The sequence below is a fragment of the Odocoileus virginianus genome, chromosome 6, assembly GCF_023699985.2.
Source record: "Odocoileus virginianus isolate 20LAN1187 ecotype Illinois chromosome 6, Ovbor_1.2, whole genome shotgun sequence".
Lineage (NCBI taxonomy): Eukaryota > Metazoa > Chordata > Mammalia > Artiodactyla > Cervidae > Odocoileus > Odocoileus virginianus.
Genome location: NC_069679.1, coordinates 75,816,663 through 75,841,414, shown reverse-complemented (window position 1 = coordinate 75,841,414; position 24,752 = coordinate 75,816,663). Strand labels below are relative to the sequence as shown.

General features: G+C 39.8%; 1 protein-coding gene across 2 annotated transcripts; it reads left to right on the top strand.

The window, feature by feature from the left end:
- The first annotated feature begins 31 nt into the window (after nt 1–31).
- On the top strand, nt 32–24,186 carry ALKBH1 (alkB homolog 1, histone H2A dioxygenase). 2 transcript variants are annotated; one of them, XM_020878328.2, is made up of 6 exons: nt 32–223; nt 1,226–1,334; nt 4,931–5,060; nt 16,414–16,504; nt 19,543–19,736; nt 20,627–24,186. In XM_020878328.2, the coding sequence occupies exons 1-6, from the start codon at nt 41–43 to the stop codon at nt 21,054–21,056; spliced, it is 1,137 nt and encodes a 378-aa protein (XP_020733987.2). In that variant the 5' UTR covers nt 32–40; the 3' UTR covers nt 21,057–24,186. The 2 variants fall into 2 exon arrangements, with proteins under 2 accessions (XP_020733987.2, XP_020733986.2); XM_020878327.2 differs by having other exon boundaries at nt 4,898–5,060.
- Nucleotides 24,187–24,752: the final 566 nt, after the last annotated feature.

The window sequence follows — 24,752 nt, the reverse complement described above, 5'->3', positions numbered from 1 at the left end:
ATGGAAGTCAGCTTCCGGGTCAGGGGGGCTGGGCAACGAGATGGGGAAGATGGCGGCGGCATTGGGCTCCGTGGCGACGCTGGCAGCTGAGCCTGGGGAGGATGCATTTAGGAAGCTTTTCCGCTTTTACCGGCAGAGCCGCCCCGGAACCGCAGATCTGGGAGGGGTCATCGACTTCTCGGTGTCCCACGCAGCCCGCGGCACGGGACCTGGTGCCCCCAAGGTACGGAGAGAGGAGCGGAGCGCTCGGACGCCATGGGCTGAGCAGTTGTGGCTCAGGGACTTAGTTACCTCCTGACATGTGGAATCTTCCCGGACCAGCAATTGAACGTGTGTCCCCTGCGTTGGCAGGCGGACTCTTAACAACTGGACCACGAGGGAAGTCTCTTAAGATAGTCTTAAATGCCAGGAAGCCTCCATAGGTCCCTTAAAAGTTTAATTTATAAGTAATTCACAAAGATAAAAAGTTAGGAGTTTCGGTTAGAAGTTTCATCTAAAAGAGAGCAACTATGGTGCTTTTAGTAAACAAAATTCCTAGTGTTTTATTGAAAGATTTTTTTCTGACTAGAGCACTCCAGCCTGGTGTTCCTCAAAGCCCTGTTTAAACACCGTGGTTCAAGTTCCTCAGAAGCATTATCGTTAGTCCTAACCAAAGGTAGTCCATATACCAAACACCTTTGATAATTCAGAATCTTATTTTTAAAAAATCACAAAGGTGTGGTATCATAGGAGAAGATAGTGTTAAAGGCCAGAGCAGGTCAGCTCCTCATAACGACTTCAATTTTGTATAGCTGTGTTGTGTTTATTAGTACATAGCTCATCTAAGTCTTACATCAAGTAAATGGTAGAACTAAGTTTGTTGTTGTTGTTCTGTCGCTAAGTTGTGTCCGACTTTTTGCAGCCCCATGGACAGCAGCATGCTAGGCTCCTCTGTCTTCCACCACCTCCTGGAGTTTGCTCAAATTCTTATGCATTGAGTCAGTGATGCTACTAACTGTCTCATCCTCTGCTGCCCCCTTGAGTCGGCTCTTGGCATCCGGCAGCCAAAGTATTGGAGCTTCAGCTTTAGCATCGTTCCTTCCAGTAAATATTCAGGGTTGATTTAGGACCCCAGACTTAAGACTCCTATCTGCTGCACATCAGAAGTGCGTTTAGAGGTTTGAGATTCTCAGAGTTAACCTGTGAAATAGCTTTAGCCTGCTGACTTCTGTTTCCTTCCTGTCAGGTGGTCAGATCTCAGCTGAATTTGTCCTCAGTCAGTGACCATGATGCACTCAGAGCAGGACTTCAGCCGGTCAGCAAGTGGCAAGCCTACGGACTCCAAGGCTATCCTGGTGAGTTCAGTTGATCTTAGAAGGCAAAAATTACTCAATCATTTGTCTCATTTTGGAGAAGGAGTAAATAGACAAAGAAGAAAACTAAGGGTACAAATGTTTCGCTCCCAAGCCCCTCCTGAATTCTTCCTTGTCTATGATGTCCATTTATTTGGCATTTTCATAGGATAGACCAGGAGTCAGTAATGCGTGCCTTATAGTGCAGGAAGTGACAAACCAGGTGCAAATCAAAGATTAGAACCCTGACTCTGGGCTCCCTGCCACAGCTCTGAACCGAAGAAGCACTTCGAATTGATAGAGTAACTCATCACATTCACTCCAGTCACAAAATCCCTACATTCACAAATGATGTAACAACTTAAAAGCTGTTGCTGTTATCAAGACTGAATTTTTGAATAGAGAACTACAGTTAATGAAATCAAAAGTCCTATAAGGTGAAATAATTAGATTTTTGAATTTCAGTGATGTCAGGTAGTTCACTTTACAGATAGAGAAATTAAGATAATAATGAAAAGTGGGTAATGTTAGTAACCTTTTTTCTAGGCTCATGGGGCCATTGTCGATTAATTATCATGAACCATTTAGAAAATATATAGTGCCTTATTTGGCCAGACGATCTTATATCTCCCTTCTGTTCCTCAAAGACATAAAGTTAACATTTCACTTGTGATTTCAAATGCAGGTCAAAAGCAAGAGAAATTCCTTTAAAAATTTAGTTTTTTTGTTGTTCCAAGAGCCAGGTCTGTGTTACAGCTATTAATACTTTATGACCACTGAAGTGTATATGTTGCTATCATGGAAAGAGGTAACAACTTTCATGCTTCTATAAAAGGCCACATGCACTTTTGTGTCTGAAGTCACCAAGGAAGGGCTTGAGTGGTGGCTTTTACATATGAAAGCACTGCTCTTCGTGCGTTTGAATAGATGAGCCTTTGTCATCAGTAGTGTTTTGTGCCCCTTTTATTCCTGAAGGTGGCCCTTTACCTTTCAGGCCTTGATCCTGTCTTCATGGCCGTGTTTACCAGATTGTTCAGGCTACAAAGTTTGGTTTTCTGTTGTCCGTGTTGGAATATAGGCATACCTCATTTTATTTTGCTTTACAGATAGTTTTATCTTTACAAACTGAAGTTTTGTGGCAACACTGGATTAAGTTTTATCTTTACAAACTGAAGTTTTGTGGCAACCCTGGATTAAGCAAGTCTTTTTTTTTCCAACAGCATTAGCTCACTTTGTGTTTCTGTCACATTTTGGTGATTCTCATAATATTTCACCCCCTCCACCAGCAAAAAGGTTACAGCTCACTAAAGGCTCAGATGATGGTTAGCGTTTTTCAGCATTGTTTTATATAATCCAAATAAATAAAACTTTTAAGAAAAGTGTGTTCGTTTTTTAGACACAATGTTACTGCATAAATAGAATACAGTATAGTGTAAATTTTATTGCACTGGGAAACAAAAAATCTTGTGACTTGCAATACTTGCTTTATTGCAGTGGTCTAAAGGTCAAAGTGTCTGTGAGGTATGCCTCCGCTTGGTATTTGAAGTTTTCTGGGATTTCACACTTAAGCTACATCATTTGAGTTGGTACTTCATTATGTCCTTAAAGTCTTTATTCTGTCTTTCATGCCATTATATAAGCTGCATTTAATAGAAGTACAATGTCCATAACATGGGAAACGAGTCTCACCTTACTCTGACTTGATCAGAAGGATTATGTTTACTTCAGGACCCTGCATGTTCTGAAGGGACCTGAGTAAACCACAAGCTGTCCTTACAGGAGTGAGCAGGAGGGTGATGATCTGAAGACCAGATCCTGGGCCTTGGGCAGGTAGACCTGGGGGGCCCATGATAACATCACACGTTATCCTGCATAGGAACAGGTGGAAAACAGGGCATGCTGGTGATTAAGGTCTGACACCAGACTCTGGGCTCATGTCCCGGCTCTGCCACTTCCTACTGTGTGATCCTGAGCAAGTTTCTTAATCTCTCTTGGCCTCAGTTTCTTTATATGTAAAATGTGTTAAAAGATAGTACCCACTTTATAAGGATAGAATTCAATGTGAGTGTACGTGTAAAGTACTTAGGTCAGTTTCTGGCACACAGTAAATGCTCAGTAAATGTTAGCTACATAGTTAGAGGCATTTATCAAGAAGAGTTGAAAACTGATTTGGGGTTGCTGTAGGTGTCAGGACCTAAGACCAATGCATGAAAAATTAAAATTAGGCAAATTTTTACTCCATAAAAGGAAGACAGCAGTTGTCTGGAACCAACTGCCTATAAAAGTGTCAATTTCCTGTCACTGCTCAAACCTGAATTAGATCGGAAGTATTCTTTGTTTAATGTGATATCTTTGGGAGTATTATAATATTCTTATTTTGTAAAGTAGTGGTGATAACAGTCATTGGAAATTTTTCTCATATCTTTTTTTTCTCCAAAATATCAACAGTTCTATCATTCTTAAATTATTTGGAAAATTTGACTTATACATGAAATACAAAAATGACCTCCATACTTCTAAGTGAGTGTTTATTCCTGTCCTGAATTTTAGAAGAAGAGGGATCCCTTCTGTTCAGAACCACTCTCTTCACCTTTTGATCCTGCCTTCTACCCCTTCCAGTTTTCAAGACCTCCCTGTGTTCCTTTTCCCTCTCCTATATTCGGCCAGTTCCTTTCTGCTGGCTCTTTGCTCCTCATCTGTAAGCATGCGTAGGTCTTTCCAAACTCTCCCCTTATTCTTCTCTGGCTCCTTCTCAGCCTTTGTTTCCCTTCACAGCCAGACTTCTAAAAGGCATTATCTGTATAACTGTCTCTACTGCTCTGTCTCCAGGTGCTTCTTGGGACAGAGTTTTTCATCTGTCTTTAATTCTTAAGAAAGTCCATACAGTGTATGTGTGTTGAATGTTGATGAGTGAATCGTTAACTATGCATGATTCCAGTTAGCATTGTTAACTCCTCTTTTACAGAGGAGAGATGGCTAGGTGTTTGCATACTGGACAGATGTCCATACTGTCTTTCTTCCCTGTTACAGTAAGTAGTCAGAGTTCAAAAGAGGCAGAAATCACAACAATTGTTCTGAGATAATATAATATTAAAAAAATAATAATTAGCCAGGTATTAGAAAACAGAAAAGGCAAAAAGGCAACACTGAGATATCAGAGAAATAGTAACTACAGGAAGCAGCTTCCACCTCTGTAAATGATACTTGTTGAAATTTGAAGGGTGACTTGGCAGTTTTAGTTCTGAAGTTTGCTTCGGGGTAACACAATTAATAATTATAATACTTTTTCTCTTGAGAATAACTCAAAAAGCCAGAGATAATTGCATAGTGATAGATGTTTGGTGACCATCATCAAAACAGCTTTTTATTAACTTAAAGGAATGCCTCTTCCGCTAAAACTGGAGTGTAGGAATGAAAACTTATGTTTATGTGTGGAAGCATTAGCAAAAGGAGGTGTGGAATAAATAATAAAGTAGGGGGTGTAAAGATGTCAACAAAAATAAATGATCTGATTAACTGATGGAGAATTTCCTCCTCTCCTTTTTCTCTTGTCCATCTCTGTATAGGATTTATTTTTATCTCAAACCCCTTCCTCCCAGGTTACCAGTGGCACTGGGTAAAGCAGTGCCTTAAGTTATATTCCCGGAAACCTAATGTATGTAACCTGGATAAGCATATGACTAAAGAAGAGACCCAGGATTTGTGGGAACAGAGCAAGGAGTTTCTAAGGTAAGTCATACCAGTCACAATAAACCACCAGTATTCAGCTCAGGTCATCACAGGTCTTTAAAGGGACTACTCTATAATAGTTCAGTGAAAGTAACTGACCTGCTTTTTTTTTCTCTGATGTCCACTCAAATACAGCACAGTTATATTCTTTCCCCCAGGAACATTTGGACAGAAGCTTTGACAGTTATAGTAAATTGAGATCCATTTTTAAAGTTTAGCTTATCATAGCTTAGATAATGAGTTCATCCTCATTAATCATTAGATAATCCATTTTTATTCAGCTTCATCCTTTTTTCTGCGTGAAGAGAGTTCCTTTGAAGCTTTATAATATCCTGAAGAGAGTAACACTAAAAGCTCTTCTGCTGTCCTAGATGAAGTCAGTATTACTATCTGTTTAATGGTGGTCAGCTGTTTCTTCATGAAAACTAGTCTTTGTACCTTAATGTTGTTTCAGCATTTCATTTATTCTACAGATATTTTTTGAGGGTCAGTTGTGTGCCAGACATGATGCTAAGCATTGGAGATACACAGTACAAAGGTAAACAAGACACTGTCTCTGCACTCAGGAGTGCATAGTCTATGGCAGGAACTCAGTATCAACAGGAATAAGATAACAGAGCTCAGAAAGTGTTAGAATAGGTGTTTATGAAAATGCTGTGGGGAATCAGAGGAAGAAGTAATTCTTACAGGCAGGAAAGAAGTGTCAAAGAAGGAAAAATGATTTTTTAATTGGGCCTATTATCCTCTTTTTTTCCTCTATCCATTTGTAATGAATCTTCAAAAACAATTAGGTGTTTACCCATCAGAATAGCAAAAAGGCTGTTGGGGATAGAGAAAGCAGCCTTAGCAAAGACAGAGTACTTGTTCTCTGATACAGGAGCACAGAAGGTATACATTCATATGTTTATTCAGCAAATGTCTGTTGAGTTTCTGCTGTGCCAGATTTTGTGCTTAAGTGTTAGAGATTCAAGACAGAAAAAACACAGTTCCTGCCTTCAAGGAGTTGTAGGTTAGTCAAGGACAGAGACATGTGCACATATAATTAAATACAATTTGGAAAGTACAGGGATAGAGTTTGTAAGATAATGAGTATGGTCAAGTAAGTGGCTTGACTGAAGGTGGATGGTGGAAGACGCTTCCCGAAAGTCCGAATAGGGTTGACAAGCGGTGACGCCGGAAGGGTCGGTTAGGGCCAGGCTGTAACGAGGGTCGTGGTGTAAAGCACTGCTTCCAGAGTCCAGTTGCCTGGGCTCACACCCCAGCTCTGCCGGCAGAGCGGCCCTCACCAGCTTTGGTGACCTTCGGCGGTTTCACCGTCCTGTGCCTCAGAGCGGTCTTCTCCTCATGCAGTAGTGTTAGGGTTAGGCAGGTGATGTGTGAGAATTCCTTAGAACAGCCTATTAAAGTCTTTGTGCCAGTTTTGTGTGTGTTGTTTGGACTTAATTTTCAGAAACTATGTCATATTGTTTAATGATACAGTTTTCAGAAACTATGTTATATTAATTGTAACAGGGAAATAGATGATTTTCTTAGGCTGAAAGGAAAATAACAGTAAAATGCATTGGTTTTCCTTTAAAAATCCTCTTGGTCTGTAGGTTACATTACAAGTGAAAGCAGTGAGGAAAATCCTGTTACTAAATATGTCTTCTGTAGAATTGAGAGCAAGTAAAGGAAGATCCTGGCTGAGTGAAATTAGAGAGCTTAGAGTTTGTTACCTAAACCAGCCTCTGTTTTCAAAAAATTGATTTTTTTTTTTTTGTTTCTAACAAATGATTCTCTTGTAATGCCAGTTGTCATCTTCTAAGATAGCTCAGATGAATCTCTGTAGTAAATCATCCTGTAAACAATGGTGAGATACTTTTTTTTTTTTTGGTCTAATAAATTAGAAAAAATACAAAATGTGATGGTTATACCTTCTGTTGTCAAGGGTTGGAAGAAATTGATATGCTCAGACATTGCTGCCAGCCCTGAAAATCAATTAGGGCCTACTTTTCCTTCTGTCACTATAGGATAGATGTTTCAGTTTCCTCATCTGGGATACAGGGATTGGACTGGATAGCCATTCAGAGTGGCTGAATCATGGTCAGAGTCACCTAGACACTACTTGCCAGTTCTCCCACTTTTTCAGGGTGTATCAGAAAGGGAAAGGGTCTGTGGTTCAAAAAGATCTCCCTAAAATAAAAAAAAAAAGATCTCCCTAAGATTTTGATTATCTACTGTTACATTCACAGTAAGAACCACTGAATTAGAGGACCTCTAAGAATCCTTTCAATTTTAACTTTCTACATTTCTGTGGTCGGGGCAGAAGAAACTTTTAAGTAGAAAATGAAATATTTGGGACATATAAGCAAAAATAGATCTGTTCACAAGATTAGGGCACCCCAATTTTATGTTTTGTTCAGAGTTTGTTGTCAGTGAATGATCTAGCTAGAGATCCTCACCCAAAGAGTACAATAGTTGGGCGTAAGCATCTTTATTGCAGCATTGCTTGTGATGGGGGGAAGTGAGAAACAGCCTAAGTGTCTGTCAGCAGGATTTTACATCACCTAAGTGTCTCTCTGTAAGCAGCTTTATTATCGCATGGTTTATAATGGAGGGGAGAGGATGAGAAACAACCTGAGTGTCAACAGGAGATCAAACGTGACAGACCCCAGTAGTAGAATCAGGCACTAAACAGCCATTGAGAAATCCCACCTCCAGCCCTCCAACAAATACAGTAGCATCTACAGTCATAATGAATAAAATCATGCCTTGGTATCTCCATCACATCCACCCTAGTCTAAAGCCACCATCACTTAACTGCAGTGGCCTCCTAACCCGTCTGCTCTTGTGTCTGCTCTTGTCTCTCTCTACATAGAGTCTGTTTTCTACATAGAGTATCAAAATCATGTCAGATCTTGTATAGTTCTTATCTGCAGTATCAGTATCAGTTCAGTCTCTCAGTTGTGTCCAACTCTTTGCAACCCCATGAACTGCAGCATGCCAGGCCTCCCTGTCCATTATCCACTCCCACAGTTCACCCAGACCCATGTCTATTTAGTCATTGATGCCATCCAACCATCTCATCCTCTGTCGTCCCCTTCTCCTGCCCTCAATCTTTCCCAGCATCAGGGTCTTTTCAAATGAGTCAGCTCTTCACATCAGGTGGCCAAAGTATTGGAGTTTCAGCTTCAACATCAGTCCTACCAATGAATACCCAGGACTAATCTCCTTTAGGATGGACTGGGTGGACTTCCCTGCAGTCCAAGGGACTCTCAAAGAGCCTTCTCCAACAGTTCAAAAGCATTCAATTCTGATGCACACCATCCAGAGTCAACACAGACACCACCTCCGAGTTTGGGAGACCCCCAGTCTGTGCACACTTCTGACCAACTGGGTACAAATTCAGGGGAATTCCCATGATGTCTTAGAACCCGTGATCTCCCTTCACTCAATGGAACAATTCACAAAACTCAAGAAAGCATTATACTTATGATTATAATTTTATTATAAAAAGTACAGATCAGGGCCATCCAGTGAAGAAACTACAGAGTGATGTCTGGAAGGATCCTGAACGCAGAGTTTCCGTGTCCTCTTCCCAGGGAATCAGGACATGTGGCTCTCACAGGAAGCTCCCCTGAGGCCTAGTGTTCGAAGTTTTAATTGGAATTTCACCACTTGAGCATGATTGATTGAATCATGGTTGAACTCAGTCTACCTGCCTAATACCACTTTCTAGCTTGACAGACCCACATCCTGAGTCATCTGTAAGCATAAACTCAGGCGTGGTCTTAGGGTCCACAGTAAATAACAGATACTCCTATCCCTTCCAGAAATTCCAAGGGTCTAAAAGCTTGCTTTAAAGAACCAGGGACAAAGACCAGTCAAATTATCTGTGTACAGTCCCATCACACTTGGAACAAAATCAAATGTCTTTATCAAGGCTGTAAGGCCTACATAATCTGACTGTCCCCCCTCAGCTGCTGTTCTTTTCATTTATTCTCCAGCAGTCCTGGCCTTCATTCTGTTCCTTACACACTTCAGACTTGCTCAGATTCTTTGTACAAGCCGTTCCTTTTACCCCGAAAGCTCTTTGCTTCAATGACCAATCAGTGCTTGCTTCCTGTTGGTCACTGTTCTCATATCATTTTGTGAGATGATCCCTTACCTGGTTAAAGATAGCACACCACACCCCACCCCCATTTCCCTTCTTCTTTATCCCTTGCCGGTGTTTTTATTCTTGAGTGCGTGGTAGTTACTAAATAAATATTTGTAGAATTCATTGGTTAATGGATACTTTTTTATAACTCTTGAATTTTTGAATATATTATCTATTCAAAAATAACTTCAAACAATAAGACAAGGGAAAATGTACATTTAAATAAGAGAACTTTGCTTTATTTATTTCATAAGTTAGCTTATGCAATACTTTGTATCCATTTTTGTATTCAATGTATGTGAAGGCTTTTTTCCATTGATATTTTCTGTATGGAAGCAGAATTAATCCCTTGCCCTTTCTTCTTCTTTAAGACTGTTTATGATGCTGTTATAGCATGTATCATAGCGAATCCCGGCATCTGCCCCTTCTCCTCCCACTGTCTGCCCTGCCCCCTCCCCCAGACCTTGAAAATTTTGTATGCTTGGTGCCAACCACAGTTCTTTGTATGTATTAGAAGGTGCTAAGTAAATATTAATTTTAAGTAAATTGTTAGCTTCTCTGCTAGCTCAGTAAAAGTATAATGCTAAACTTGAGAATGATTGATTAAAGACTGTATATAGTATCTTTATATTTTATTTTCATTCATTTATTAAATAATGTATATTTATGCTTTAGGAAATACTTGGTGCTAGCATAGATATGAAGATTAAAACTCAGCCCCTGCCTTTGAGGAAGAGACTATTTAAGGAGGAATTCAGGTATTTTGATAACATATTCACAGCGCTGAAACTGTACGCTTTAATAGAGGACGTTGCAGAGTTCTGCGTGAGCACTGTAGAGGAGTGAGAGACTGAGTCCACTTCCTGAAGAAGTGTTTAAACTGTGAAGAAGCAAATTAGAAAAAGCGAGAGTCGAGTAGGAGAGGAAAGAGCATCGCAGAGAATTGCGTGGTCAGGGACAGCCATGAAAGATGGAAGGTAGGATACCTTGTAGGAAATGCTTGGAGACAAAACTCGAAAGGTTAGGGCCAGATTATAAGGGGGTTTCCATGCCGCATAGTGTTGATGAAAAATTAATTGATCTAAGAAAGAAATGGAAATATTGTATTTGAACCAAGCTGAGGATTATTACCTGGAAATAGCATGTGAGAAAGCTCCAAGAACTTGTTAGAAGCTGTTAGAAGTCAAGGCACAGTTGCATAAGTTTTCTGAGACAGAGAGCTGGGTATGAAATGATGGATTATTGACAGTTTACAGAGTCTTTCTAAGCATCCCCTTACAAGATCAAAAAGGAACATTATCTTTTAAGGAATTATCTTATTGAATCTGTGAGAATGTTGCTCTTTATATGAGCAGGTATTTCTGCCAGTGGGGGAGGTTTGATCAATGCATAATACAGATACACAATGCATAGTAAAGGGGAGAGAGGGAGCCTAAAGGCAGAGAATTTTTTTTTATGTTTAAATTTTTCTTGTCTTGCCATAAAATATGAATTTTTTTCACAATAAGAAAATGTGGACTTTGTCCTTGTGAATGGGGAATTCAAGATTAGTAATAGATTTTTCACTTTAGAGAATTTTTGTGGCAGTGCAGAAAATGGACTGCAAATTTAATCATTGCAGAAAGCACAGTTAAGAATTTAGCTTACTAACTCATGCAAAAGATAATGCGGGTCTGGTAGAGACATTTTCTATAAGACTTGGTAAGCAGAAGACTATGAAAAGTGACAGAAGTAGTTAAGGATTAAACACAGATTTCTAAGTGGCAGGTAGATTAAGTTTGGGCAAAGTGGAGCGTGTTCCAGATTTATTGAGATATAATTGACATATAACATTGTGTTATCCAAGGTGTACAACATAATGATCTAATACATGTATAATTTCAAATGATTATCACAATAAATTTCATTAACATCAGTTACCTCACATCATTACAATTTCTTTTTCTTGTTTTAAGAACATTTCCATTCTCAACTACTTTCAAATATACAATACAATATTAACTATAGTCACTACGCTGTCCATTGGACTTCCCAGGCGGTGCTAGTGCTAATCCTTGCCTGCCAGTGCAGGAGACACAAGAGACGTGGGTTTGATCCCTGGGTCAGTAAAATCTCCTGGAGAAAAGAATGGCTACCCACTCCAGTATTCTTGCCTGAAAAATTCCATGGGGTGGGCTGCAGTCCATGGGACCACAAAGAGTCAATAATGACTCACCACACATGTGGTACTTTACACCTCCAGAACCTCTCTTCCTATGACAGGTTTTTATCTTTTGACTGCCTTTACCCGTGTCATACACACGCGCGTGCACACACACACACATACCCCACCACTTCTGGCAACCACCAATCTGTTCTGTATCAGATTTTTTAGATTCCACATAGAACTGTGATCATATAGTATTTGTCTTTCCCTGATTTATTCCACTTAGCATAATGCCATCCCGTTTTTTCCATGTTGTCACAAATGACAAGATTTCCCTTTTTAATGGCTGAATATAGAACTACTGTATGATCCAGCAGTTCACCTTCTAAGTTTATATCCAAAGGAAACAAAATCACTATCCCAGAAATATATCTGCACCTCCATGTTCATTGGAACATTATATACTGAGATTTTTAATGGAAAAAAGATTGGAGGAAGAGGAGAGTGAGCAAAGATAGTCCTTAGTGTAGTTTGGGGCTTACTGTTTTTGAAATGCCTGTGGAGTATCCACATGGAGCTGTCTCTGCCTTTGGAAATAGAGAGCCGAGCAAAGTTCAGGAATCAAGTGAGAGACAGAGGGATATGGGAGTTAGACGGGAAGACCGTCATCCTAAAGCAGCAGTGGGAGAGATGCGGCGTTTTGTTTGTTTCTTTATGAAAAACATACAGAGAGGCAACAGCCTAGGGAAGCATCAGGTCTGGGTGAAAAAAATTACTATTGGAAGCCAAGGTAGCAAAGTGTTTCCAAAACAAGACAAGGACCAGGACTTAGGATCTAATCATTAAATGGTATCAATGAAACTAAACTAGTTTTTGTAGAGTGTAAGCAAAAGTGAGATCTCAATGAGAAGAGAGAGTGGGGGCAGCTGATATTGAGTCCTTTGGGATGATTTAATCATGGAGAGAAGGAGAGCTATGGAGCAGACAGAGGCGGGACTTAGGGTGCCTTACTAAGAGGTCAGGTGTGAAAAGTGTTTTTTGTTGTTTTTTTTCTTAAGTTTGTGGAAATGTTGAACATTTTTTACAGGATCAAGAGGAAGAAACAAATAAAAAGGAAGGTTGGAAATACGAGAAGATGATAATGGAGAAAAGGCCTCAGCAGCTACATCAGGGAAATGGGAGACAGTGTAGGTGGAAAATGGGCCTTAATGGAAAGCAATAAGACCACTGCTGAAACCAGGAAGGAAGGACAGAGTAAGGATTTCAAACAGCATGGAGGTGTAGGAGAGGGAAGTTTAAATCATTCACTGGATCTTTTGAGTGGGCCTCTGTATTCTCTTTGTCCTGGAAGGGAATATGGGCAGGACTGAGGACTTGAGGTAAATGGTGAAGGTTTAGAACAGAAAGTGGAAGATGAGATAAAACTAACATTTGCAAGATAGCAGAAGGGTGTTACAGTAGTATTGGATGTCCATTCGCACTGGTTACTGACAGATTCAGGTTAAGAAGAGAAAACTGGAAGCACTCAAATGCTGAAAAACTGGAGTGCTAGGGATCTGAGATGCAATGTTAGGTTTAATGAAGGTGAGAGACTAGGAAAGGAAGAAGGACCGAAGCGTGGTTGTGAAGGGAGATACTCAGAGTGGTGAAAGACACAGTCCCTAAATCTTTTAAAATGATTGAAGACGCAATACCTGTAATAGGATGTTGAAGGTTTTCTGTCGTAAACAACTTCCAGATTTCTGTCCTAAGTTAGAACTTGGTTCACTAATGTCCCTGGAGGCAAGAAAGAAGAAACATCAGTGCTTACCCACTGCATGGAGAGTGGGCAAGCAGGACGGGAGTTCATTTCCACACAGCTTGGGTTCAGTTGAAAGCAGTGCTGTAGAACGAGACTGCTGAGAGAAATGCTAACACTTACATAAAGGTTTTCCCCTGACAGAAACTGAGCAAAGTGCTGAGTGGGCGTTCAGCAGGGGAGAAGGTGCAAGCTTTGCCCATCCATCATCTGCTGGCAGGGGCAGCACGTTTCTGTTTGCAGTGAGCACCAATAATTAGGCTCATACCTGGTTGAAAACCTTCTTCTGGATAATGGGTGAAGATTTAAAGTTAGGTTAGATGGCAACATTCCCTGCATTCCTTCGGCTGGATAAGCAGCTCCATTACTACTAAGCCTTCTTGGCTTCTTCCTTTTGGACAAGTCGGGCTTAAAAAAAGAACAGCCCACCCTTCCCTTCATTAACCCCTTAGTATTTTCTGCCTGAAAAAGATCAAGGAGCATGTGAAACCTGGTTTGAGCCTTATACTAGTCACAATGTTCAAATGAATTTTTTGGAATCTTTATTACCCAGGAGGCCCATGGGGCCCAGAAGAGTCCCTAGGTGCTACTAAAAAAAGAAATGTCTGGCTCAGGCCAGTCCTGCTCTCACATCTTGAAGGCAATTGCTACAGCAGTTGTTGCTACTTTCCTTCCAGAAATCCTGCACAAAAGCAAGAATAGAAGTCAGGTTTTCAAAAGAGGATATGAAATAAGGGGTAGAATTTCATACCTACATTATATAAACACACATATACACATTTTCTCCTCAAAATGGCACACTCAGAATTAATCTTTTACTAAGAAAAATAAGCTTTTTTTCCCCTTCTGTTATGAAAACTAGAGTTAATGCCCGTGAAAGTATGGCTCTTCTCTGGCTGCTTTTGCATCCTGGACCAGTGCCCCTCTATAACATTCATATAGGACAAAACCCAAAGCCTTTTGTATAGTGATACAGTTAAGGTAGAAGGAGATGTTCTTTTTGGTTTCCTAGAAAAATAAAAATTTTAAACGTTCATGTTACAAGCTCTATCTTTATGCTTGGTTGTTTCTAGAATTTTGATTATTTTATTAAGATCATAAACTGTATGTGTTGGTTATAATAACATATACGCTGTTCTTGAAGAACATTAGACCCAATCTTTTGATGAAAAGCAGGTTTTTGGTGTCACCTCAAATGTCTAAAACACCATCAAATTTTCAGAGCTGCCTTGTTACCTTTATTTGTACAGATCAATCTGGTTTTGGGTTCTTTGTCAAGAATAAAATGATCTCTTACTGAGAGAAATAAAAGGTTGTGTGTGTATGTTTGACTAGAATAGTGTTTCTCAAAGTATGGTCCCTGGATCAGTAGCATCAGCATGGTTTGAAGAAGCCCAGTGCCCAGATTTTTACTGAAGGATGGTACATAAGCAATCTCTGCCTGACAGGTGCCAAAATTCAGACTCGCAGAAGTAAGGCACGTGTTCAGCATAAACTATATTGTTTATAGGGACACCATAGGAACCGTGAGCTTGGCCAAGGGCCAACCTCATATAGTCTTTTCAAAGGATAGAAGTGGGACCTGCTGGGCCTCTTTTCTTCACAGTTGTGCTAAATAAGTTAATATTTGATCCATTTCTTTTATTTAGTTACTGGTCTTGGTGTTGGGGTTTCCCTGGTGGCTCAGTTGGTAAAGAATACTCCTGCAGTGCTGGAGACCTGGGTTTGATCCCTGGGAAGATCCCCTGGAGGAGGGCATGGCAACCCACTCCAGTGTTCTTGCCTGGAGAATCCTCATGGACAGAGGAGCCTGGCAGGCTGCAGTCCACGGGGCCACAAAGAGTCAGACACGACTGAGCGACTGAGCACACACTGCTCTTGGTGTATGTCTGTGTTGCAGTGTCCTTAGAATGTAAACTCTTCGAGGACAGACAGCATCTACCCTGTAAGCTATCAGACATCAAGATGAGTGCCACTTACACTGTGAGCCTGCATCAAGTCCTTCACTTCTGCTCATGCTCTCCCTATATTGCCTACTGCATCACTTCTTGATTAAATGCCTGCCGTTCTTCAATGCCTTACTCAACCCCCCAACTTTACCATGAAGGCTTAACTGATTAGACTGTTGACTTTGAACTTGCCTTCTCCTGATTCTGGTGATCTTGTACTATCCATTTTAGTGCTAGATTTTCTACAACCTTAAATTTTCCCCTCATTTCTTATACTTATCTGTCATCTCCTGTCAAAATATAAACTCCTTAAAGCAGTCCAATCTTTTCTGCTTTAAAGAGTAGTGGTTCTTAGATTAAAAAAGATTGATTAATGATGTAAATTACATAGAAAAACTAAAATGATTAGGCCTAGCATTCTTGTATTTTTAGATATTTAGAGGTAAATCAAGCAAGCAGGCTTCTTTAGAAAAAGAGTGGTTAAGAAATTCCCTGATGAAAAAAAAAAAAAAGAAATTCCCTGATGGTCCAGTGGTTAGGACTCCATGCTTCCCCTGCTGAGGGCTCAGGTTCAGTCCCTGATCAGGGAACTAACATGCTGCAAGCGATGCTGTGTGGCTTTAAAAAAAAAAAGAGTAGTTAACCTTATAGATTTGATTAGATTATAATTACAGAAAGCTTTCTTATAGAAACCTCCTGTGGTTTAAATAAGGTAATGTTAGAAACCAGATCAGTTAAAGTGGCCATTAATTGTTAGCTAAGCCTCAGGTATTTAAGTTGTTATGTGAGGTTAAAGAAGGTATGTTAAAACAATAATTAAAAAAAACAGTAATTTTTTATTGTATACTATATTTTGCCAAACTTTTTTCCACCCAAACTGCAATGCTAGGAAGCCACCATCATTCTAGACATAATGATAGCTGTAATTAATCATGTCCTGCTTTCAGCAAACAAAATTGTAAATGTTCTGTTAGCCAAATTTTCAATTATCCATAGGACTCTTTGTCCCATTTTCCATGGACAGGAAAAGACATTTCTGTTGTCATTTTATCATTGTTGATATTCTGGAGACTCACCCTTTAAACTTGATCCCATTCAGCAGAGAATTTAGAGCCCAAGATTAGAAATTAGCATATTTTGTGGGCCCAAAATAGCTAGCATGTTTTTGGTAGTATTACATTCTTGGTCAACTCATTTATCTGTTTTAATTTCCCCTGAGATCTTGGCTAACTGCTTATATAGATATCAAATTTAGACTCCGGGATCCATGCAACATGCTTTTGCTGCCATTTGCAATGAATAAATCGTCTCCAATTTTGCAGGTGTAAAGAAGTGAATAAACGGAGACCCCGAAGTTTGCTAGAGAAACTGCGCTGGGTGACCCTTGGCTACCATTATAACTGGGACAGTAAGGTATTCAGATTTTCTTGCTAACTCCATTGATTTTCATTTTTATGCTTCTTGGGCCCACGTAGTTTGACTTCTTTCTGGACAAGTTTAAAGTATCAGATTATTCATTTGCGGGAGGGTTTCTTTAATGTATTCCCTTCTTTAAAATCCTTTTAATACAGACTCTGAAGAGGAATGAATAATTTATCAAGAGAAAAGTACTTTTTCATGTGCTCTCAGATTATATTATTTCATCAGAAGTCATTGATGCTTTCTCTGGGGAAGTTTCAGGGATACAGATTTTTCTTTCCTGTATTCATGAGGAGTTTTCAATTATAATCTTTAGTTCCATTGTTATTTAGTGTTTGTTGATTATTTATTTTCTACATAATGTGTGCCTGGAGTGAAAGAAGCTCCATGTACTTACAGTGTTCTATCAACTCACAAAAGAACTTTCAAGATCTAGATTCCTTTGACTGCTATATAAGGTCTGTGCAGGGGAGAGATGGGAAAAATGTCTACAGTTAAAGTTCCATGTTTTCTTGAGGTACAGTTTCTTCTTTCCTGACCCTTGGGCTTCAGAAAATGCCTCTTTTCTCGCTGACATCTTAATGCCACTTTTCTCAGTGAGGTGTTTGCCACCAAAAGGACTTAATTCTGAGGATAAACTGAATCAAATTGGCATGAACCATCTTCCTACTAACCAGTTACTTTTTAAAAGTTCTATAGTTTTCAGTCAATCCAGCTTAATAATAAATGTATTAACTACTCAGAACAGTAATAACTGTTGCTCAGAACTATTCATGATATGTCTTATTTTCAGTGATACAGCTTTACTGGAAAACCAGACATCTGTATTTGGGGAAATGGCCATGTGGTTTTCTTCTGGTTAGCCAGCCTGGATTTGAATCCTGCCTTCAATATGAATAGTATCTAACCTCACCAGATGATTGTGAGGATTAAATGATTAATGCCTTTATAGTGATTACAGTAGTGCCTGACTGTTATGAGCAGTTAATGCATTAACACAGTAAATGTTGGCTTACTGGTTTTTAAGGTACTACTTTTATTGTAGATACTGTTATTTTCCAAGGACCTCAAAGTTAGCCTCACTTACTAAGAAAAGCTTGGTGTGAAATTAGTCAAAAAACACTGAATGGGTTAATCAGAGAAAAGTAAGAGAGAATCAAGAAACAAGTATAGTGCATAGGGAATTTGGATAGGGATAAAAGCCCAGAAAGGTATTTGTTTTGTTATAGCAGAGACAATCAAGTGCTGTAAGTCGTTGGTCTTTTAAAGGACTAAAACAAAATGGTAGAGAAAACCTTCTCTAACTACACTCATGATTTTGAGAAATAAATAGGAGCTCTTATTTGTAGTACAGGAAAAAAGAGAAGAAAAAATGAAAACAGATTCCAACTGAAGAGGCCTGGCCATCCGTCAGAGACTTTTCAGAAAACTCTGATTTTTCTAATCAGATCTGAGGTTGATTGAATAACAGGAGGACTGAGAGAGGAGCATCAGACCAAGGAAGGGTGTTAGATGCTGCTGGCTTACATGGCCCTCAGACCTGTCTGCTGCCTTGTTCTCAGATTGTGTGTGTTTTGTATAGAGAGTGTTCTGGCCTTAAAGAATTGTGACCCTTAGGTACAGAAAATAGAGGCAGTTCAGGAAGGTAAGTGGTGAAAATTACTTGCATTTTAAGGTCCTGACTTGACCACAGTGTAAGTCAGTTTAAATGTTTTGAGCATGTCAGCCCATCAGATTGACCAATGAAATCACATGAAGCTACGTTGCAGACTAGTTTTTAATTGATAAACTTTCTGCCTTCTGTCCCAGGATCCCATCCAGGATACATTACATTTAGTTGGCATGTTTCCGTAGGTACCTCTTGGCAGTGACAGAGTTCTGACTTGCCTTTTTACCCTAAGAGAACTTTCATGTTTGGAATTAGAGTGGGCTTCCCTGGTAGCTCAGCTGATAAGGAATCCGCCTGCAATGCAGGAGACTCCAGTTCGATTCCTGGGTCGGAAACATCTGCAGGAGAAGGGAAAGGCTACCCACTCCAGTATTCTTGGGCTTCCCTTGTGACTCAGCTGGTAAAGAATCTACCTGCAATGTGGGAGACCTGGGATCAATCCCTGGTTTGGGAAGATCCCCTGGAGAAGGAAAAGGCTACCCACTCCAGCATTGTGTCCTGGAGAATTCCATGGACTGTATAATCAATGGGGTTGCAGAGTTAGACACGACTAAGTGACTTTCAGAGAGAGGTGTGACTGCTTTGTATGTTGACTACGTGCAGGGTGAATGGGTCGGATTTATCACCTTTTAGCACGGTGCCACCATATCATAGGTGCTCAGTGTTTTGAACTGGCTCAATATTAGATTACTGGATCCCTCAAAAATGTGTGGCTATTAAATAAAGGGATGCTTATTATTCAAAAAAAAAAAAATGTGTGGCTATTAAGAAGACAGACTTTTATTTTTGTATATAAAAAGCTTTATGTATAAAAGAAATAGGCTCCAAGGATATATTTACAACACAGGGAATATAGCCAATACTTTATAATAACTATAAATGGAGTATAATCTGTAAAAGTTTTGAATCACTGTGTTGTATATCTGAAACTAATATAAAGTTGTAAATCAGCTATACTCCAATAAAAAATTTTTGAAGGCTGCATTAATATTCCCTGTGGTAGAGAACAGACTTGCGGTTGCCTAGAGGGAGGGGTGGGGAGGAGGGATTGGGAGCTTGGGGTTAGTGGGTGCACGCTGTTGTAAACAGAACAGATGAACCAACAGCAGGTCCTGACAGCACAGGGCACTATACTGGGTATCTGGTGATAAACTGTAACGGAGAAGAATGTGAGAAAGAAGCATGCACGCGTGTGTCTGAGTCACTTTGTTTTACTGCAGAAACTGACAGAACGTTGTCAGTCCGTCGGTCAGTACACTGCCTGTAAACTAAATGGTTTTAAAGTGGTGGTTAATCTTATGCCAGTCTCCTCTTTTCCTGAGATCATTGTTTATTTTTCTTATTTTCCCTGCTTTTATCAAAGAGATACTCAGCAGGTCATTATACACCTTTCCCTTCTGACCTGGCTTTCCTCTCAGAGCAAGTGGCTGCTGCCTGTGGGTTTCAGGGTTTCCGAGCTGAAGCAGGCATCCTGAATTACTACCGACTAGACTCCACACTGGGCATCCACGTAGACAAATCTGAGCTAGATCACTCCAGACCCCTGCTGTCATTCAGGTGAGTTGGGTCTAGGGATTTTGAATTACTTTTTATCATTTCATTCCTTTTTATAAAGCATTTTTAAGCTTAAATAAATAAAAACATTAAACTTTTTAAATGGGTGAACTCAATAATCTTTCACTTCTGGGCATCTTCACAGTGTAGCATAAGTAAAATTAACATCGCCCTTTTGGGTAATGACCAAGTTACGATTAATATTTCTGTTTAAGATGCATGGATTCTGTCTTTCATAATTAGAGTTATCGTCAGTGTCTGTGGAATAGATGAGTGGTAAAGGACATAAGGCAAGGGAGTGATCTATTTGAAATAGAGAGGAGGAAAGCACAGAAGTCCAAGTAGTTTACTCTTTGTCTCCCTGAATGTAAGTTTATATTTTTCCAGAGTACTGCACCTGTATTTTCACAGGAAAGTGCCTGAACAGAATCTTATTAACTGCCTTATCTTTAAAGTGAACAGAAGTGATAAATATCTAGTAAAAAAAAAACCCAAATAAATTTTTATTTGCTAATTTAATTGCTTCAAAATCTATTTTGCAGCAGTTCTGTGGGCTCTAATAAGTTTAAGTAGCAGACCATGGACTAGTCACTCACAGACACAAACCAGAGAAGAAGGATCTTAGCACAGTTTAAAAAGGAGGATTGGGACTTCCCTCGCACTCCACTGGTGAGGGCTTGGTGCTTTCATTGCCATGGGCCTAATCTCCATCCCTGATTGGGGAATTAAGACCCCATGAGCCACACAGCACACACACACCCCCATCCCAAAAGGAGTATTTGGTAGCAGTAAGTATCAAGCCGAAATTAGAAAACAAGTGCAGTTGGCAGTTAACTCTCCCAACCGTGGCTAATAGCAGAAACTTACTATTGTGTGGTGTTTTCTTTCCGTAGCTTCGGACAGTCTGCCATCTTTCTCCTGGGTGGCCTCAAAAGAGACGAAGCCCCCACCCCCATGTTTATGCACAGTGGTGACATCATGGTAATGTCAGGCTTCAGCCGCCTGCTGAACCATGCAGTCCCGAGGGTCCTTCCCAGTGCAGAAGGGGACAGCCTGCCTGGCTGCCTCGGGACGCCTCTCCCAGCTGACCTGCCCAGAGACTCGGTGGTGGAGCCCTGTTCTCTGGAGGACTGGCAGGTGTGCGCCAGCTACTTGAAAACTGCTCGCGTTAACATGACTGTCCGGCAGGTGCTGGCCGTGGGTCAGGACTTCCCTTTGGAACCCACAGAGGAGAATAAAAGAGACATCACCGCGGAAGGTTCCTGCCATCTGGATGATGACAGTAGCCACGTCAAACGAGCGAGGTTCAGCCCTGACTGCTGAGACTTGGAGAGCCTGTTCTTATACTCCGGCAGGTTCTACAGCAAATGGCTGTGCTGTTTTGTATTGCCATCGACTTTAGCACCAAGACAAGCCAAAAAACAGAGACAGGGAAAAACTCATCACTGATCACACTGTTGCCTTAGAACTCATCCTGAAGAGGAAACTGATTAACCACTTTGTTCAGAGAAGTGTTTGACGTTGTCCAGTCCTGGTTAGGTTTTGGTGCTAAAGTACAGAGAAGTCCAAGAGGGTATGACCTTCCACAAGAGCCTTTTCAGCCTCGCCATCACCTTTGAGCGAGGTAGAAGTGAGTTTCCATGTCTATGGCATCTTTAAATACCTCAAGTTTTGTTGATGGGAAACATTATTCTCCTTCCACCACCCTGTCTAGGGATTTGTGGTAAAATGTGGTTCCATGAACCAACCATTAGTCTTACCTTAATTCTTCCAATCGACGTTGAATTCTTTGGACTTCTCTGGTCTTCACAGAAGAATCCTATACACATAACTGGAAATCACATCTCCTAGGAAAGAAATTAATCCCAGCTATCTCTCTTGCCTAAAAGGTAAACACGTATAAACCCAAGGAAAGAGGAACAGTAGTTTCTCCAGATGTCTTTTGGGTCTGTGAACAGTTCCGTTGGCTTTTAAATTCAATTTTAATTGTTGGACTAAAAAAATCCTAAGGGTATTCTGTAACTATTTTCTCCATGAATAAACTTACTCAATTTTAAATTAAAGATCTGTATCTGTGTTTGAGGGTGAATGTATCTGGGATTAATTTTTTTCCTATTTTCACTTGCTGTATTGTTCATGCTATTGAAGCCCTCTATCTGTTTCTGCCCTAAGTATTCTTTGTAGCTGTCTCACAGGAGAGAATATTCCTTGACATTCTAGTCACTCTTTTTTTTTTGGATTATAGACAGCATGGAAAATGCATGAAGCACTGAGTTTTAATCTATGTACCCCCACTACTCAACTCAGTATATCCTGAGCCTTTAAGTTACCTTATGCTTCTCTGGACCTCAGTTTCCTCGTCCATAAAATGAAGATAATGTTTACTACCATCTTCCTAGATGGATGTTGCTATGTCAAACAGTAATGGAAATGTAGTGCCCCTTTCTAGGAACATAATGTTGCCAATATTTTATTACTGTATAGACTCTTAGAAACACCCCAGCTTATCTGTGTGGATGCCTGACCAGAAGCTGCTTTGTTACCTGCTGCTTGCGACACGATTTGCCAAATTTTGGTTTCTTCTCTGTCCTGCCCTTTTTTTTTCTTGAGTGTTGAATAATTGAGTTTATATTGTAATCTTTGATGAGTTTCTTTAGAGGAATAAAAATTAACAGATTCATCCTTTATGTGTAGCTGGGTTCTAAAATTAGTTCATAATAGGATAATTTTATATAATTAAAATTACCACTGAGAAAAAAAAAATCTCTTAAATTTTCCATAATATACATTATATGAACACTGTGTGCATTATATTTGACTCATGGTTTTCAATGCTGAAAACCCAACATGTCATTCAGTAAATCCAGCAGGCAACTTACCCTTCAGCATTTGAATAGATTGTTCTTTAGTCAGTTGATTGTCAGATGAAGGTGTTGGCTCTTGGTCAGGGACAGTATTTTACACAAAATGCATGTTCAAACTGAATATGGAGTGAGATATGTATGCTGTGAGAAACTGAGGCCGGCCAAGAGGAGAGCAGATTCCCCTCGCCCAACCAGGCTTCCTCTAAGGCTGTGCCCGTGAACGCATTTGGGAGGTGGAGGGGGCTGAGCAGAACTGTTGCACAACTCAGTTCTCGTTTTTAAGTATATTTCTGTGAGGCACATGTAGGTGAAGATGTATGTAATGCAGCTCAACTTTGGCACAGGAAATGATACAACTCAAGAAAAAGGGAATAAACTGGTGATGACTCTCACCCAATTTTTAGTTGTCTACCAGAAATTTTCTAAGTCAAGGGTCAACAAACTATAACTTACCTCCTGCTTTTTTTATGACTATGAATAGTGTTTACATTTTTAAATGAGAGGGGGCAGATTAGAAGAATAATATTAGTGATACATGAAAATTATATGAAATTCTTGTCCATAAGTAAAGTTTTATTGAAACACAGCCACACTTAACTCATTTACAGGTTACCTGTGGTTGCTTTCATGCTAAAATGACAGAGGTGAATAATTGTAACACAGACCGCGTAGCCTACAAAATCTAAAAGATATGATCCAGCCTCTATGGTAAAGGTTTGCCAACAGCTGGGAAGGAAACCAGACCCCTCGAGACGGACCTGAAACCACGAGAAAATACCTAGCGGAGGATTTTTCTTTTCTTTATTATTTTACATAACAAATGGATAGATCTTCAGTGTGATCTGGGATATCTGTATCAAGAGTCATGAATGTTAGGTCTGGGGAAACTGGCATGCCAGTACTCTGCAAGTGGGAATGTGACTTGCTATAGCCTCTAAGGCTCACTCTGGCATCATGTAACCTGTAATGACTTCTACATCCCAGTTTGGTCAGGGCAGTCCTCAGTGATGTTTCCTTTTCCTCTCAGAAGGGTTCTGGTTTGATGATAAATTATATGGTCATCTTAATTTTATGTTTTAAAATCCGTACCACCTGACCCAGTAAATTCACTTCTAGTTGAGTCTAAGGAGGTAATTAGAGCTGTCTGCAAGATTTTTGTGTAAAAACATAATGGTGAAAGTTGGAAATAAACTCCAGAGACAGGAGTTAGTTGATTAAATTCATGTATGTATTCAGTAAATGGTTTTTGTGCATTATTCTTTCCACAAAGCACTTGGCATTGTGGTGCTTATTTCCTTGTGGAAATGACATAACCATACAGTGGAGAACTAAAGCCGTTAAAATTCATGTCCTGGAAGAACAAGTAGAGATATGAGGAAATACTTGTATTTAATGAGAAATTTTAGTTATGAAGCCATGCATAGTAATCTAATTCTGTACAAATTGTTTACATATTTTAAAAAAGTGGAAGGCTTTGTGTACTAAAGTGTGGGTGATGGTGGGAATATAATTGATGTTTCTTTTATTTGTGTTTTTCTGTATTTCTAATTTTTTGATTGAAAATCTTTTAAAATCATTTTTAAAATACAGCATGCTTGAATTTCTTAAAAAAAAAAAAAATACTGTCTTACCTAGTAGTTCTGCCTCTGCTTGAAATATATTAGAATATAAATCTTGGGACATCAACACTGTCTAACAAGAGGAGCTTGTTTGATGAAGCTATTTTATGTAACAAGATACTATATAAATGCTGTTAGGTTTTAGAGATGTATTCAGTGATCAAAAGAAATACTTAATATGTTAACTGAAAAACAGTATATACAAGCATTTTACCAGTGTGTTTTGTATGTGCACAAAAAGGGCTGGAGGGTTATAATATATCTTAGAAATTTTCTACAGCCAGCATGAATCGCTCTTTTGAAGGAGGCTTTGTGATGCTTTTTGAAAAGGGGCCGGTAAGGCTCACAGTGCACCCAGCAGCAGCAGCTTTGTAAAGTGTCTGCTTGCTAACTGCCCTCATCAGCTCCATTCCAGTCAGGCTCAGATGGATCCATCAGGCTCAGAGGGATCTTCTCACTACTCTTTGCTTATTATTTCAGGAGAGACTCTGTTTCCAGCACCCTTCATCAGGTTTTTCCTGAAGGCGCTCAGGCCC